This window comes from Gavia stellata, chromosome 2 (assembly GCF_030936135.1).
Source record: "Gavia stellata isolate bGavSte3 chromosome 2, bGavSte3.hap2, whole genome shotgun sequence".
Classification (NCBI taxonomy): Eukaryota; Metazoa; Chordata; class Aves; order Gaviiformes; family Gaviidae; genus Gavia; species Gavia stellata.
In genome coordinates, this window is record NC_082595.1 from 80,425,712 (window position 1) to 80,442,876 (window position 17,165).

At 38.0% G+C, this 17,165-nt stretch overlaps 1 protein-coding gene across 1 annotated transcript in view; it reads right to left on the reverse strand.

Moving 5' to 3' along the window:
- COL19A1 (collagen type XIX alpha 1 chain) overlaps nucleotides 1–17,165 on the reverse strand; it is a 201,151-nt gene that overhangs the window by 161,140 nt on the left and 22,846 nt on the right. The window contains exons 4-8 of the mRNA XM_059829068.1: nucleotides 9,196–9,319; nucleotides 8,533–8,808; nucleotides 6,723–6,803; nucleotides 4,529–4,654; nucleotides 3,994–4,056 (exon numbers count right to left, since the gene is read on the reverse strand). Coding sequence (XP_059685051.1) covers nucleotides 3,994–4,056; nucleotides 4,529–4,654; nucleotides 6,723–6,803; nucleotides 8,533–8,808; nucleotides 9,196–9,319 — 670 coding nt within the window. The remainder of the gene's footprint in view (nucleotides 1–3,993; nucleotides 4,057–4,528; nucleotides 4,655–6,722; nucleotides 6,804–8,532; nucleotides 8,809–9,195; nucleotides 9,320–17,165) is intronic.

Here is a 17,165-nt window from a genome sequence, read left to right on the forward strand (position 1 = left end):
ATTTAAAAATCTTTTGTGGGCACTAAGTTTGCTTAAAAGAAATAAAAATAACTACTTTTTTTAGCCTCTTTGATAGAGAAAAAATAGTTTGTATATTCAGTATATATGTAATCATTCCAATTACTGTGATCCATATTCTGTCCTTCTGAAGAATTTCTACATATTGAGGACAAAACAGGACCTTCACATTGTGATCAAAAGACATTTGCTAACAAGAATATATTTGTAAGAGTCTGAGTAGCTATATACCATGCTGAAGTAGCAGAAATTGCTTCCAAAACAGAAAACATGGTAAATTTCTCACTCAGCTCAGCAGAAGAGGAAACCTAGCTCTACAAAGCAGATACCAAAATGTGTTAAATAACAGGAGACTTCCACCTGATTTGTGACCACTTGAAACTTGTGAAATACACTGTGCTAAGAATCACACGTGAGAATAACATGGTATATTATCCAGGGATAACCTAAATTGTACACCTGACCACTGCTGCCTCTCAGTTTTCATCCAACGGGAAAAAGGTATCGGGCAGTCCAAAAAGTGTGTTTCAAGGGCAAATATCAGTAAGCAGCAAACAAAGTTGGTCCTGGTGACTTTTTGAGTCTTAATTATTCAGACATTAAAGAACAGGAGGTTGCCCCTTGCTGCAGATAGCTGCAGAAGCTGATGTCCCAGCAAATAAAATCCTGCAGAGCAAACATCCCTGGATCCAAGCTTGCACAGGAAACAAAAGCGACAGGGAATACTGCCCTTGAGGCAGTTTTTGCTACACAATAAGGGGTATATGGTACTAAACTGAACAGTCTGGTCATTCAAGAAGGGAGACAGTCTTGAAACTGAGCAGCTTCTTCACCCCCAAAGCACCAGAGATAATACTTCTATTGTTGAGGGATGAACTCTCCTCATAATGTCCTCACAAAGTCATAATGGAAGGCCAAGCATACAAATAGGAAGGTCATTCACACAAACGGAATAATTTTGATCAGTGATGCTTCTGTACATTCAGATGGACAGCTTGCCAGAGATGCATCAATATTTGCATGAATGCTTGTTCCAGTGAAAATATGGCACTTCAGTCATTTGGGCCCACAATACACTTTGGACTTTGGCTCAGACCCGTTCAGAGGTAGTAAGGTGAGCCAAGAGTACAGGACTGCCAAGAGTACTGCCAAGTGTACAGGAATGAAGTGAAAACAGGCTAATAACTAAATTCAAAATGCCTAAAAATGGCTTATCAGGTATCATGCTTTGTACTGGTGATAGCTTGGATATTCCTGAACAGGCAAAACAGAATCTGATCTTAGGGAACAACTATGTTAGACTGAAGAGAAGGGCAATTTTGTGGGGCTTGAATATAGCCTAACACCGATTTGTGTATGTAGAGACTTTCTTGCCAATCCCATAGCAACTAAAAGACATGTAAATTCATTCATACAATTAATTACAGTGGATGGGAAATTGGAATGAAACAACGTAAAATAAAAGGATAAGGAATGTTGTGCTGAACAAGAGATAATATCAACAGATACAGAAATTTCCCAGGAAAGAAGCTAAAAAATTAACATTAACTTGTTTTCACTTGGATGCTGCCATGGCAAGGACATTTAAATATAGTTAGTTGGATGCTAATAATAATATGATTTAGAAGCAAAAGAAAATAATAAAATGAGGAGCTGAGCACAAGCAAAGTGGGAAACATAGGCTGAAGAACCATCAGACAACTTACAGAAATCCCTTTTTTTTTGTGACTGGCCAGCAAAGTCATCAAGAAGCTGCCTATTTCATGTATCAGATATTACAAAACTCTGCTTTACGTAATCTGGCAATTAATCATGTGTTCTGCATGTCTGGAATGGTCTGGGGTCTTGCTGCCTCTGCACCTCTAATTATTGATGTAACAAGGCCATCATTGAGAGCAAGTGTTACTGAAAACTTGTATAAATGCAGACGCAAAGAAAAAATGGTACTAAAGCCTCAGAGAAAGTGGCATTCAGCTCCATCATGGTAGGCACTATTGAAGGCAGTATTCGTTCGCTCCCAAAGGTCAACAGTGAGACCATCCTTTCAATCACAGCATGCCCTCCACCCACCCCCAAACAAAAACAAAAAAAACCCCACCCCAAAGCCAGGAAGTAGCCAGTACCGGTCAATTATAAGGAAGGTTCAAATTTAGCAGCTTTCTAGCTGTTTGCTGTACTACCTCTGACTTTAACCTGATGATTCATTGAATTTTGTGACTCGACGTTCACAAATGTCAATTTACTATCATTAGGCTAAGCTGCTGGATGCACATAATCCTGTTCAGGGTCTAAATATTCAGTGAAATATCACAGTGGATGGTGATAAACAGATCAAATTTGGACTTATAGGTAGCAGGTCACTACCGAAAAGATATTTGTATCAATCTTGAAAGATTTATTTTTCATGAATCTCAAGCTTAACAATTTTCAGTTTTACATCTAAACCAAAAATTTTGTACTTTGTAATTACCAACCATGTCAGACATGGTCTCATGCAATTTGCTATCAGTGATGCACAGAAGTTGAAAGCGTTCATTGACTGTTGGATAGTTTTTGAATCAATGCAACGAGGGTAAAATGAACAGGAGAACAGAACTGGAGGTGACCACAGGCACCCACATGCTTTATTTAGAGGTGCTATGCTTAGCATGGTAAATATTGCTAATTGGCTGTGAGATGGAATGGTAAAAAACTTAGACTTCTGAGGTCTCCTTTCTCATCTTAGTAGCAGTAATAGTCTAAATGGATCATGTCAGGAGTAGAAGAGCAGTTTCCCAAATAAATGCTAGGAAACTCCCTATATTGGTAACATAGGCTAACCCTAACACTGACAATTGTTCTATATACTCAGACCTAGGATCAGCAAAAATTCGTGATTAAATTTGGAAACTGCCAGCAATCCCTCTAGTTTCAGCTGGGCTATAGAAACTAACATGCTTGAACTTTTTTTTCTACCTCGGAAAAAGATACAGCTAGTATCAAAAGCGAAATATATATTGGAGGGGAGCAGTTGGGGGGAAGACACTATCAAGGAATGTATTTAATTTCAACTGACTGTGTAGATAAGCCCTCTCAGAACTGGAACCATTTCAGCCAGGTACTGCAGTCCTAGAAACAGCGCTAGCTGTCTTCACAAACTGTTTCAGATCATGTATTAAATAGTGTGCTGTGAGGGAGGATGCTGGGTTAGGACACCTCCATCCTAACCTCTGGATTGGGACATTCCAGGTATCTTCCTCTCACTGAATTCCCTGAACTCAGAATTCCTATCCACTGTCTTTCTGGCTGATTTGCAATAGTTTGTCCTAACCCAGCATCCTCCAACCAAATTTAGGGAAAACATCTGATATGCTGACCTTTATTATTAGGAAACCCCCAAGCTAAATAATACAGGAATGTCATGGCAAGCATTACAGAACAAAAATACAGAATAGGCCCAAGGAAAGGAGCAGCTACTGGCCTGTCCTAGGGGCTTGCCAATGTTAGGTCCCTCGCTCTTCACAATTAAGAAAGTTTCAGGTAAGACTGATGTCAAAGAATATACATTGCTGAGGTCATACGAGTGAATTCATACCCTCCTACTAATGACTGCAAAGATGAATTCACCGCACAGGATTCTGTCCTTTGGCAGTGACGTACACACATGATATGGGAAAATCCTTGTCACAGATGACATAAATGGCTTCTCTTTTTTTTGGATAAGGGGAACAGCAAGAGGACATGCAGATGTGGTTGGGTAGGCATGTCCTTCCCAGTCAGGTAAACTATGTTGCATGGAGTTGATGAGGGGACTCCAAAGTGAGACAACTGTAGGCTGCCTGGCAGGAAGCCCTTGTGTAGAACCAGATACTGACTGATAAAGGATTTAACCTGTGTACAGGGAGATTCCTTTAAGGAATAACAAAATCCGTTATGTTTTTATTTAAGAAAGTCAAAGATAAAGATTTGAAAGAGAGAATTCAACCGATATTTTACCTTTTCACCTTTATCTCCTTTCTGGCCTGGCAAACCAGCTACTCCTGGCAATCCTGCTTCTCCCTGATTTTAAAAGAAATCACAAATCAACAAAGAAGCAGATCCAAAATACGTATTTGATTTGGTTTCCTTGTCTTTATCACAAAGCCTAACAAAGCAAATGACTCAGAATAAATATAGTGCAACACCCAGGAGAAGGATTTAAAAAAAAGCATTATGTAGAAAATAGTTTATTCTCAAGTAAAACCATTTACTCTAAATATAATGCCTAAATATAATTCTCATTTTTACTATGGATTTTTTTTTTTTTGGTGTGTATTCAAACAACTAAACCTTACAGACTTCTGCAACTCTAAGTTTAAATTAACAACATCTAAAATATACTGTTCCTTAACTGGGAAATACAATGTAAGTATGCTACAAACCAGTAAGATACTTTTCATAAGTACAAAAAAAAAAAAATCAACCTTTTTTTTTAATATCTAGCATGATTAAACAGCATGATGCACTAAAAAGCAATAGGAAAACCTCATACTTTCTTTGGAAAGCACTGGCATCTCTCTCTAGATTCTTGCTGCATTCCTGGAAGTGTGTATATTTTGCTGGCATGAACAGTCACTGGTGATGAAGTCGTAGCAAGCAACCTCTCCTCATGTGGGCACTAAAATCAAAAGAAGATTTTCTAATTTTTAGTCCACTTTGGCTAATAAATAAGTACCATCCAAACACTATTTTTAAGTTACTTTCTGTTTTAATGCTCCTGTACACACCATATTACAGAGACGCCACAATTGCCAAACAGAGGAAAAAGCTGTAGGAAAAGGAAGTCTAGACATTGTGATCCTTCTGTACTAAAATCAATGCCAGTTAAAACTGATCTGACTGTCCCACTTCTTTCTTCCAGAAGAGCCCAGACAGAGGAAGTCTCCCAAAATTAGAAGTAGTGAAGCAGATAATGCCCATGGGAAAAAAGAGGGTACTTCTCAGTCTCATCCTGTCCTCCGCCCCCTGCCCCAAAATGCAAAAAGTCAGAGTGAGTGTGAGGGAAAATTCTACCATTTTTTTGTAATGAAATACTTTGGGCATGCAGAGTTTGGAAACAAACAAAAAGCCCTGAAGCCAATATCTACCTGTCTGTAACTCATGAGAGCTGAACCAACCTGAAGATATGCTACAGGACAAGTCAACAGAATGTGATAAATTTCAAAAGCTCTTATTAAGATGTTAAGAGGTCTCCCGAGAGCCTTCTGTCAAAGAAATTTCCACAGGATTTACAGCTTAGTGTAGAAATTTGTATCTAAGGATAAATTCCTTCCCTTAAATTGCTGAAAGTGTAGCCCTTATAATTGGTAAGGAAGTAGCGAAAAAAATCAGAAAATGTAATGCTGGTTTCAATATGAAAGTCATTAATAAGTAGTCCTCCATTTTTCACATCCTCACCATACAAATGAAACTGATGGTGCCTTTAGCTATATAGCTGAATGAATGTTTAAGATGCTGTTAATAAAGCCTATCCTTGATCTTTTTGTGTTCATATATAATTAGGGATTGGTTTGTTTTTACTTTTTTGCTACTGTGTCATAACTGCTAATAAATTGTATTTCCATGTACAAAGTGGAACCTACAGAAAAAAATCCGTTCATTTCACTATCCATGAGCTTCTACTTTCAAGAGAAAGCCTGCACTATTATCAGGAATATATTCTGAAATATAGTTGAACAATAAATTATTATTTAAAATTGAAATTTCCCTTGATAAATTAGATCCAGCCTCTTCCATGCTTCTGAGAACCTATCAGTTGTCAGTTCCCACAAAGTCTTCTGCTCCTCTGTTCTTGGGCAGCTTTATCCCTCTGTTCCAGGTACCATTTTCTCCTATCTCTTTGTAGATGGCATCAGTTAGTTCTTCTGCATGCTCTGGGTTTTTTTGCTGACTGCAGGCTGGGTGGTGATGGTACTGCCCGCTATCTCAGAGGAGCCTGCTCTTACAGACTATTTGTAACTAGCAGACAAACATTTTAACCTATTTTCTTTCTGAGTTTTTATTTTCTTTATTTTTTTTTCTCCAAATGGGCTTGATTCAGCAAAACAATCACATCTGCAACTTCAAGCATTTCTATATTTCTAGTGTCTTCCAGTTTAGACTGATTCTATCAAAACAAAAGGGAAAAGGGAACCCTCTAAACTAAATCAATGTTTTCCCTTATGTTAAAGAATATATACATCTCAGCATGAGTGTTATAAAGAACAAAGTGTTTGCCAATTATGAAACACCCATTCCTCCACGTTAGCATATTGAAATAAGGGAAACACCCTCAACACCTTCCTATTTTTCTTCCCTTCCACTATCATGCAGACTCTTTCATGGGCTTTGTATATCATCTGTAATGCTTCACTAGATGCAACTGTTACTGAAATGGCCTCTGTTATTTGAAGCCATCCTCAGGTCATCGTAGTGATTTGTTTCCTACTCTCTGAGACTTCCTCAGTTACTAATCAGATATTAATCAATGTTAAGAAATGCATTTAAAAAGCACTAGCAGCACCTAGTGCCTTTTACTGAAGTTCCACTGTGCCATGTAGTTAGGCAGCAAGAAAAATCGTACCGTGATTCATTTTTTGGAGATAATTAATCTAACACTTCTATTGAAATTTCTTTACAACTCTTTAGTAAGAAACAATGAAGCAATTTCTTTTGAAGTAACATTTGCATTTTAATAAATAACTTACCAGGTCTGCAGATATTTCACAACACGTATATACTGTTGCAAGTTTTGGATTACAATAAACTGTTATACGGTGAAGTTCAATCTATTAAGAAATACAAAAGGGATTAATAAGATGTAAAAAATCATGTGTTACGGCATGCATTTTCTTATCTTGGCATAACAAACTTTCTCTCTGAAACACTGTGTATTTCTGAAATGCTGCAAAAAGAGACAAATCCACAACAATTACACAGCTCCTCACTTAAAGAACAAGTTATGCAGTCTATTACTTTGATGTAAATCACATTTTAGATTTATCTTTATGGAAGTTGCATCCCTCTGTACTGCTCGTGCTATGCCACATAGGCATCTGTAAACCTTTTCAGGAACTTAATTTTCTCCTGCAGTGAACTAGAGTAAAGGGTTGATAAGCTCTATCTCATATAGCTCTTCTATCACTTTGGACAGACCTTTTTTTGGACCTTGCCATTAAATCATCTGAAGGGCAAAAATCATAAATTCTGTATATAAAGATTCTGTTTCAGAGGTTTTTGGTGGATTGGTGAGATGAACAGCATCTAATTTTAACTAGCTAATCTTGCCGTTGTATGCCTCTTTCTGCATCTGTTTCGTATCCTCTTATTCTCTCCCTTGCATGTGGTATTGAGAAGAGTGACTGTTGGTACAGGATCTGCTCTGCTGCCTTCATCAGCTTTATGCCCATAATGTTTTCCTGCAAACTTGGAAATCCCAATTGACAACTTCCACTCAGAATTATCCAGCCTGTGCCATGCAACAAATACAAGATAAAAAGAATCTGCTCCTTCTCCCGTGTGCCACTTGGAAATGAGGAGATAGTACATGCATTTCAAATAAAGTTGAACTCAGTCTTAGAAAATAAAATGAAGCATGAGCTTGGCCCCGTGAAATAAGAGCTCCGTGTCCAGGACAAAGTGTTTAGCATCTCACAGGACTGATTCCTTCCACAAAGCTAGCTTGCAGTTACAATGTGCTATTTTCATCTGGAACTGTACAGTGTACATAATATAGCTGAAACTTTCAGATGGTCACTATAAACTCCAAGACAGATGCTTTAAACCTGGTAACTGGATGTCAGCATACTTAAAACAAACTGACATTTCATGGAGCTTTCAAATTACTTGCTGTGAGCTCCCTGCATGAGGAAAGAGAGGAGAGCATCTCTAGGACAGAACACAGCCCAGAATATTAAGGGGTTGCCTTGGGTAATTCTTGCACCAAAGGCTGCAGGAAACACACCTCTAGCACTTCCTAATCACTCCCATTCGGAGGCAGCAGTGACAACTATGAACAATGTGTCCCTATTTCTGCATACCGGAATTACCCTGGAAGGTGATACAATCTTGATACAGAGGTAATCCTTAATTTTTTTGTGTCTCCCCTTTATCAAAGAGAGACAAACTGTAACAGATGACTGATAGAAACTTATGAATAAATCTTATAGAAATTGAATGATTAAAAATTACCACTGGAAGTTATCCCTAAATGTAGTAATAATATGTCTATGGTAACTATGTGGCTCTTACTCCAAAACGAATACAGAAAAACAGACTCCTGAAACCAGGGTCGAGTTTTTGCAGTTATTCTGGTAACAGAAGATTTGCCTTAGCAGATGCTACAGCTCTGAAAATTGTTTAGAGAAAAAGACTTAAGGACTTCAAATTAAGAATACAAACTCAAAATTAATAACCAGTTTTGAACCTTTTATCTACATAATTCTTTACAATGGTGTTAGTAAAATCATGGTTAAAACGTTATTTTAATTTATCTGGTTTTCCTTTCATACTACTCACATCTACAGGCTTATCATCTGCAGCGCGAGAAGCAATCAGAGTCCTTCCCTGCAAGTCAACGGTGAATTTTTCATCAGTCTGCTTTCTCTCAATTAAATTACAATCCAAATAGAGGGAAACGATTCCCAACTGCACGCTGATACCAAGTTTATGCCACTGCCGATCAAACAATGGATAAATTTCTCGACTCTTAAAAGTGTAGTGCAGTATATTTCCCTGAGCAGATTTGGTCATATACTCCACAACCTTTTTTGTACCATCCAGAAGGACAGAGATCTGAAAGCAAAATAAAATATAAGAAGTGGTCACTTAAAAGTCATGAGTATAAGAATTAAACACATATATAAACTATATATAATAAAAATACTTCAACTACATAGATTGAGCAAGAATTATGTTATGAAGCATTTTGCTATGTAACTTGGTAAATATATTTCAGCTATGAATCATAACATGCCTTCTTATCCTAGTTTGCAATCTTAACTCAACACATTTAGTTAAATTTATGTCATTCCTACAATAAACCATCAATTATTTCAGAGCAGGCTGTCTATGCCACATAAACTGTAGCTAAATCCAGTGGTGAAACATCCACTAAGTTATATTTGCCATATTATATGGGGAAAAAAATGAAACAATGAAAAAAAAAAAGATGACTCTAACCTCAGGTGTGTCATACTGATTTAAAACTTGCCATATATACCAACGCTCTTTCTTGGTATTTCGCCGTACACGGAACGTAGCAACTAGAGAGTATTCTTCAGGAAGCCCATTTGGAAATACTTGTCTACAATAGGAAGGAGAAAAAAAAAAAGGTTTCTTGTTATTGTTATACACACAAACACTGCTTAAAAGGAATGAACAGAAACAATATCTGGTGAAAACAAGAAGCCAAACACTCACTCACACTCATACAAATTCACAGGCTTCAGTGTTCAGAAGTGCCTCTTGTCAAAAGTACAATTCAATCTATTTATAAGAATCAATGGCTGAAGATTTGGCTAATGAATTTTTTGTTCTAACTTTTAAAATCAGTGATTATTGTAAATAGGAGTCTTAAAAAACTGCTGCAAAGTAAATGCCACACATAAACATATTCTAAAATAATACTGCTTTTCCCAATTTATTAGTTTGGATACTGGAATAAGTTTCCCAGAGGGTTTGTGGAACAATCCCCATCCTTGGAGACTTTCAAAACACAGCTGGACAGGGCTCATAATAACCTGATCTTTCAAGCTGGTCCTGCTTTGAGCACAGGGTTTGATGCAGTGACCTCCATGGGCAATGACTCGGACATCTTGAGTATCAGAACAGCTGGACTTTAGCAGGCTTGAACAAAAGTAAGGAATGCATATCTGAATGAATGACTTCCTGTTGTTTGATTTTTTTTTATTCTTTTCTTACCTAAGATATGTTGACACCTCTAAGAAAAAGTCTGACTTGCTACCTATATCACAGAATGCAGTAGAACAGCACTTCTATGAACTATTTGAAAAGTTTGTATTTCAGAAAAAATGAAATTAGTCTCTAACTCAACTCTACAGACTTTGGTAATCATTAAATATATACTGATTCTGTACCAAACAAATTAGGATGGTGCAATCAACTTTTTTCTTTTGAAGCTTCTGCATTTCAAATTATTTCTAAGACAGAGATGAAACAAATGAAAACCACAGATGCAAACACCACAACACACGAGCAGCTCAAGTGTTAGCATTGCTGTTTGCTGAAAACTGTGAGGATTGACCAGCTAGCCACATTGCAAAAGGCACTCCCTGGATCAGAGCAGAGGAAACCTGAGGGCCCCATGCAGCAGAAAAGTTTCCTCTGTTTTTCTTCCCACACTCATGTGAAGTAAATGGTTTAGTTCTAAAAAACTACACATGGGTTTATAATTACACAGTAATGTGTTATAAAGGCTTTATTAAAAAAACTAAAACCAAAACAAAACAAAGGGGGGAAAAAAAAAAAAGAGGAAAGCACCAGCTGACAAGACAATAACTCCACAACCCTCCTGGAAATCAGTGCACTTCAGTTAACTTAGGATCTCAGGAAAAATGCTTTCTGTGTGGAGAATCCTGCTCTAAATCCTGTCAAAAAGCTTCTCTATGGACTAACACCTATTTAAGTCCCTTATGTGGGAATCACACTTCTTTGGCTTATTTCCCACAGCTGATTCCTGTTTTATCCCAGGACCAAACTGGCTGCTCTCCCACATTGTTAGTGGACCCATATGCTCTGTTGTACAGCTATAGATGTTTCAATGTCAAAAGACAAGGCAAAAGCGAATAGGCTTTGCAGGACTTAGTTCTAGATTTTGTATTACTCTGTACTTTAATTATAGTATAAAGAATACGTTTATGATTTATAAAGAAAATACCTTTATTGGGCATCAGTAATAGATGAATGCATCTCTGCAGAACAGTAAACTATCTGGGCATGGGATCAGCCCTATGGTTTACAGCACCCCAACCGGAAATATCCTCAACAGTGGGACAACAATAGAGTTCTCCCATTCCTGTTGAACTTACAGAAGCTTAGGACAACCCAAACCAGACATCCTTCCTGGATGACTGCTCTAACCTTTAAGGCTATTGAAAAGGTCCTCTCTCCCTCTTCTACACTGAAAGTGCTGATGACTGCTGTGGTTTGTGTTGAATTCAATGCTGTCCAAGCTTATTATGTGCGATTTAAGCACAGGCACTGGTTTAGGCACTCCTCTGGGGACACAGGCAGTGTTCAGGCATCTCTACACACATCTTTGAGTCACAATGAAACTTGGGTGGGAGTTACATGCCTAGCTGCTTAAGCCATGGTGCTTCTGAGCTTCCCTGGAACTAATGCCCAGACGCTGGGGGAAATCTGTTGTCTAAAATGATTCATTTTAGGTGCCACCAGGGGTTAGTTGATGCTTGAGAGTAGGCAATTTGAATCATTCTCTGAGACTCAGGCACCCAAAGTTTGACTAAATTATACTTTAGGAGGAACTTAGACAGTTTGATTTTCTCCCTCTGTCCATATTGTCAGTAGTATATAACAAAAAATTGAAGTTGGTGAATGGAGCACTGTGTTCCTAAAGCGAAGCACACCCTTGGTGGGAACTGCTGAAAACAATAGCAGGAATTGAAGTACATGAACTGAATACACAGGCTTGAATTTACACCACCCTAGCCTGCTGGGTTGAGGTGCACTGTAAATTACAGAGGCCCCAGCTGGCAGATTGAGGAGACCAAAGATAACAAGCAGGCAAATCCCTAACAATACAAGGTTTTAGATCGTACATATATACATTACAAATACAGACATTCAGGTTATCTCTTAATGTTGCACATGTTGACGCATCAGGCAGGTGCATCCAGAATGTTAATAAATATACACTGACACTCCTGCAACAACTATATGACACTACCAAAGCACAGGTATACTCAGAGTTGCAAAGGCTTTTGTTGCATTCTCCTCTTTTCTACTGGATTAAACGTAGCCATAATTTTTTCCTAAAAACAGGTGCTGTGGCCCAAGCACAGCACAGACTGTACATTATGAGGTTACTACAAGAGCAGTTACAGGAATTTTGCATGATCCTTACAACTATATTTGTGCATACCTTCCACTGTTTGTAATGATCAAGTATAGACTGATTTTTGCCAAAATATTTGCTTATTAATTCACTTCCTCAGAAGTTCTGAAAATTTCTGAAATGCAGATACCATCTGGTTCTCCTAGTGCTGCCATGCTAAAAGAAGTAATTATGAATGAATTAACTGCGTATTCACTGTGCTATAAACAGTTTTAGTTCTATCTTTGTAAAGCAGCATTGAGTTACCCATATCAAATTTAGTAAGGCAATCCTTTATTTACCTTTTGTTTTTATTTTTAAAAAAAGCACTAATGGAAAAGCAGCATCTATTTTTAAATCTTATGAACTCTAATTGTTCCATATCGAATGAGAATACACTACAGCATATGATAAACTTCCGTATTTACAAGTATCAATGAAGCCTCCAGCTTGCTGAATGTCTTCCAAGAAGAGAAAGATAAGCCAACTTACATTTCCTGAGAGTGAAGTGAGAGATGTTTAGAGTTTATGGTAAGACATATCTTTTCCAGCTGACATATACCATTACCTGGTATATGTCACTTGTAACATGACAATGTTACAATAATTTGGTGACCAGAGCTCAAGGAGTTAGTTTAAACAACTCTCCTATGCTGGGTAATGGAGTTGATGGAGACGCTGAAATCTTAACCTTTTCGTGTTTGCTAAGTTATTTAAACTGAGATCCATTATGAATAAAAAAGTAAAGCTCAGGTGACCAAATACAAAAAATCTCCATATTATTCTCAATATTTCTACATCAAATTAATATATTTTTGATTCTTGGTTTTTGCCTAACTTGACTTGCTCTATAGAAGAAGGGGAAATAACTAACTAGAACAATTTACCAATCTCTGCCTAGAAAGGGTATTTTAAATTCTTCTCAAATAAAAGTTAAGAACAGCTGTTTGTTACTCAGAATAAGAAATAATTTCCTTCCCATCCATCTTCCTCAAATCACATTAAGATGCACTACACAGTTTCATGTTACATTAGACCTCAAGTTGTTTTCATATGACACATTATATGATGCAACTCAAGGGAAACTATTCAGACAGCTTAAGAGTTATTAATTACTTAGGGAGAGCTCAACCCACTCAGAAAATGTACCGCAGAAAGCAAAGTTGCAAATTATTTTAACATTGAGAAAAAGGATTTACCTAATATTTCATATACTTCAGCATGCCTCGGCTTTCATTTACTGAAGAAGTATAGATTAGCTGTCACTTTTAATATACAGGTGGTTTAGAATTTTTTTTTTTTGTGAAAGTCAATGTTATTACTATCAAAATTTTAAAGGGCATTTAAAAGATTGGTTTGAAAGAGAAATAGAAATACCAAAACTGTTACGCCTGTGCATAGGCAAACCCCTAGGGTTTCCAGCAGTATTATGTATCCTTATTGACAGCAATTATTGGGGAACTCCTGGCCCTAATGAAGTCAAAGTCCAGTCTTCCATTGATTTTAAAAAAGGTAGGCTAACAAAACTACATCTGCCTTCCAAGTTTGGCCCATATCTGTGCATTTTAAATTTTCGTGGAAAAAAAAAAAAATACCAGTCAGCAGCAATAAGAACAACAGACTTAAAAGTAGTAACATATAATAACGGACATTGGAAATGAAACAATTTTTCTTCTCATTTTTCTAAGTGGAATTCTGCAGCCTGGTAAAGTTTTGAGAAAATTCAGGTCAACATTTAGGCTTTTGGAGTCTTGTGGAAGGCAACTTTCAGCACTTCTGATACAGCTATACACTTGCCTTGCTTAACTCGGATACTTGTTTTATGAACCAAATAGGTCTCAGAACAATCAGTGAACTTTCCTTGTACCCCGAAAAAAAAAAAATAACCCTAGCCAAGCCCAAAGGCTACCAAAAGCAAGAAAGTGTTATTTGGGCACATAATCATTCACTCTTTCTCTCCCCTTTTTAATAATGAATATATTTTAAAATGTAAAAAGATGACAAAATGGGTTCAGAAACTATCAGGAGTATCACATTATAAAATATTATATTCAAACAGCATGTTTCCCCTTCCAAAATATCACACCTTACCCTGAATGTTGCACAGTAAATTAAGCTGCTCTAATCAACAGTAAGCATCTTTCCATGTAGAGGCACATGGGGTGGCAAAGAATGACAGCCATACCACCAGAGAACATTGTGAAGGAAGATGAGCCAGGGAAGATGAGAAAGCCAAAGCCTGACTACTTCAGCAAGCTAAAACTTTACTCAAAGTAATCTCATACTCCAAAGGATCCTCCCACACCTGCACTGGTATAGACTCAAGAAAATACAATGCAACAGAGTGCATCCAGACAATGGATATACTACAGTAAGCTGCCTTTTTATGTACAAAGCAATTAAAGGAACTGTATAGGGTACTAAAAAGATTTGGGTGGGTTTTGCAGTATACAGGCATTGAGATGTTCCTTCAGACACTTTTGAGCTCAACATCTAATGCATGGTTACCTGTGATTCAGAAAGACTTAAGTCAATCTATATGATTCACTCAGGTCTTACACTAAATACACGTCTTGCATTCAGACCGTTTCTTTTCCTTAGATGACCAGAGAAGAAAGAAACGTACTGCTCTCGGTGTCTGAGAGACGGGGAACACAGATAAGAAAAAAGTGGAACTCCAGCTCTTTCACAAAGGGGAAAAAACATTTTCTCTGCACCTGCTTTCTCCTAATCATGCAATTGCACGACACTTTCTGGTGTCCCTCTGCCTCATGCTGCTCAAACCAGACTGGCTTTCCATGTGTTGGCATCACTGACTCACTGAGAAACATGCAGAGACTTCCTAATGCTGCTGGCAGAAAGTGACCAAATGCAGCCTCCGTTGCCCCAGTCTGTTTTTACAACCCGATTCTTCTCATATATATTTTCAGTAGCTGTGGCAGTCAGATAATACCGCTGTAGCAGATCCTGATGCATCAGTAATTGATATCTTCAGTTCCATCTGCCCCTCCTCACATGGACGTTACAGTAAGAAGTCATATTCAGCCTACTGGTTTTAGAATCTTGTGAATACAGTGATGTTTCTCATACCAAGTGCCCCTTCATTGAGCATTTCTCCACATTCCATGGATGCTAAATCTGCTCATGTATCAAAACTAAAAAATGTCAGTTAGGAAGAGCTCCTTCTAGTACCAGCAACCATCTCCCTATCATAGCTACACTGAAAATACAAGAATAACTCAAAAGAAAACTATCTTGAACTCTCACCATCTCCTGTCAGGAATCATGCTCTTCCTAGATGTATACCTCATTCTCCTTTCCTTTCTGTAGTTAAATGTAGAACATCACACACACGCGCACCCCCCATCCCTATTTTTCTAACAGGTTTCTATTCCTGTGATTCACTCTAGGGAATTAAACCTCCTTGCACACATGCAAACATGGTTCTATTGTCCAGCTTGAACGTTCCAGAAATCTTCAGAGCTCTTCCTTTCTCAGAACCACACTAGTAAAATCAGTTGCCTCTATAAGGAAACTTACTCAGGGTCAGGAGCATTTCTCACAAGCAATCCACAAAAACTGAGCAGAACTTTCTCTCTGGAGATTAATGGCAGAATCCAGAAAAGTGTGTTGATCTGTCTGTTTCTTCGGTGGGTTTGTGACTGTCTCCTAAGATAAGGTCTTTGTTCAAAATTTAAAGCTAAGGTGTGCTTAAAAGAATGGCAGAGATTTAAGTTTTCTTCGAGTCATTCAAGAATTGTATCAAGCTTTTTGGCATTTTTACATAATCTCTCAAGGCCATTTTGCTGTGCTAAATGCCTTAAAATCCAATTGTGGTACTCTTTTTTTCAAGTGTGACAACCATCAAGAGAAGAGGATGTGAACTTAAATACTTTTAAAGGAACTTTTAACATCTACCCCTGTCTTTATCTAGACATTTTATGAGCAGCTCTATAAATCATGTGATCCTTCTAGTTTGCTCCCAGAAATGGAACAAAGACAACAGGTCTAGTTATTAGAGTAGTCTGCTATTTGGCAGTCTCTGAAGTCAATGCGGTACTAAATTTGTGTGCTAATTATGATTATCTACAGTGGAATGGGGTTATTCAGCTGATCAAGAAACCTCTGAAGATGTTAGACAAAAAAATAATTACGGTAACCTTTGAAAGCCAACTGGCAGCAAAAATTGCTCTGCATGCATTTTTACATGCTTCCTACCCTGAAGCAAGATGTATGGTACAGTGTTAATTATTTGTAGATGTCAGTGGTTGCTGTTGTCTGGAAAAGCAAAGAAAATGCAGACTACAGTAGAGGATTTGTCTATTGGAGGCCATGATCATTCAGTCTGAAGACAGACGATGCACTTCATACTTTGGAAAGGAGGGAGGAAATCAGGAATGATGATTCTTTTTTCTTGGCCTATATATCCACATAATCTCTCTAGAGGAGGAAGAAATCTAAACACGCACCTCTCCTTGTAGGTTTTCACAGCCAATTTACCAGCACTGTACAGACATCTGCACAGGTACCTAGAGAAGCTAGCTGATTCCAGAAACAGAATGGTCTTTTTAGTTTGGTACACAGGAGGGCAAGTCAGCTCCAGCAGAGCTGCGTGCTGAGAGACTCGTACCCTCCTACTTCTCACACTGGTCTTGTGAAAGGAGAGCTACCTTGTGTATTTCTGCATGATGTGGTGCTACCCAACCTAAATGTGTTGTTTCCTTAGAACCCACAATTCCTTTCTGTTGAAGTCTCCCGTCACTCCCATCCCAAACTTCTGGTAGCTTTTCACAATGAATCAATGGAACAAACACTAGCAAAGTGAACTGTTGATTACACTTGGAACAGGCTCCCCGCTTCCTTCCCTGGTTCGTTCTGCCAGGTCCTAGACAACCTGGCCGATGGTAAAAGGCATGCCATTTCACAGGCCAGCATCCCTCTTATGAACATGCTGAGTGCTCACAGTGAACATAATAGCATGGTTGGCAGTGGAAAAGCTAGAAGGACTTGCTGTATGGAGTGCAGCTGAACCAAACTAAGGGATGCTTTTTTCCTAACCTCCTCAAATAATTGCTTG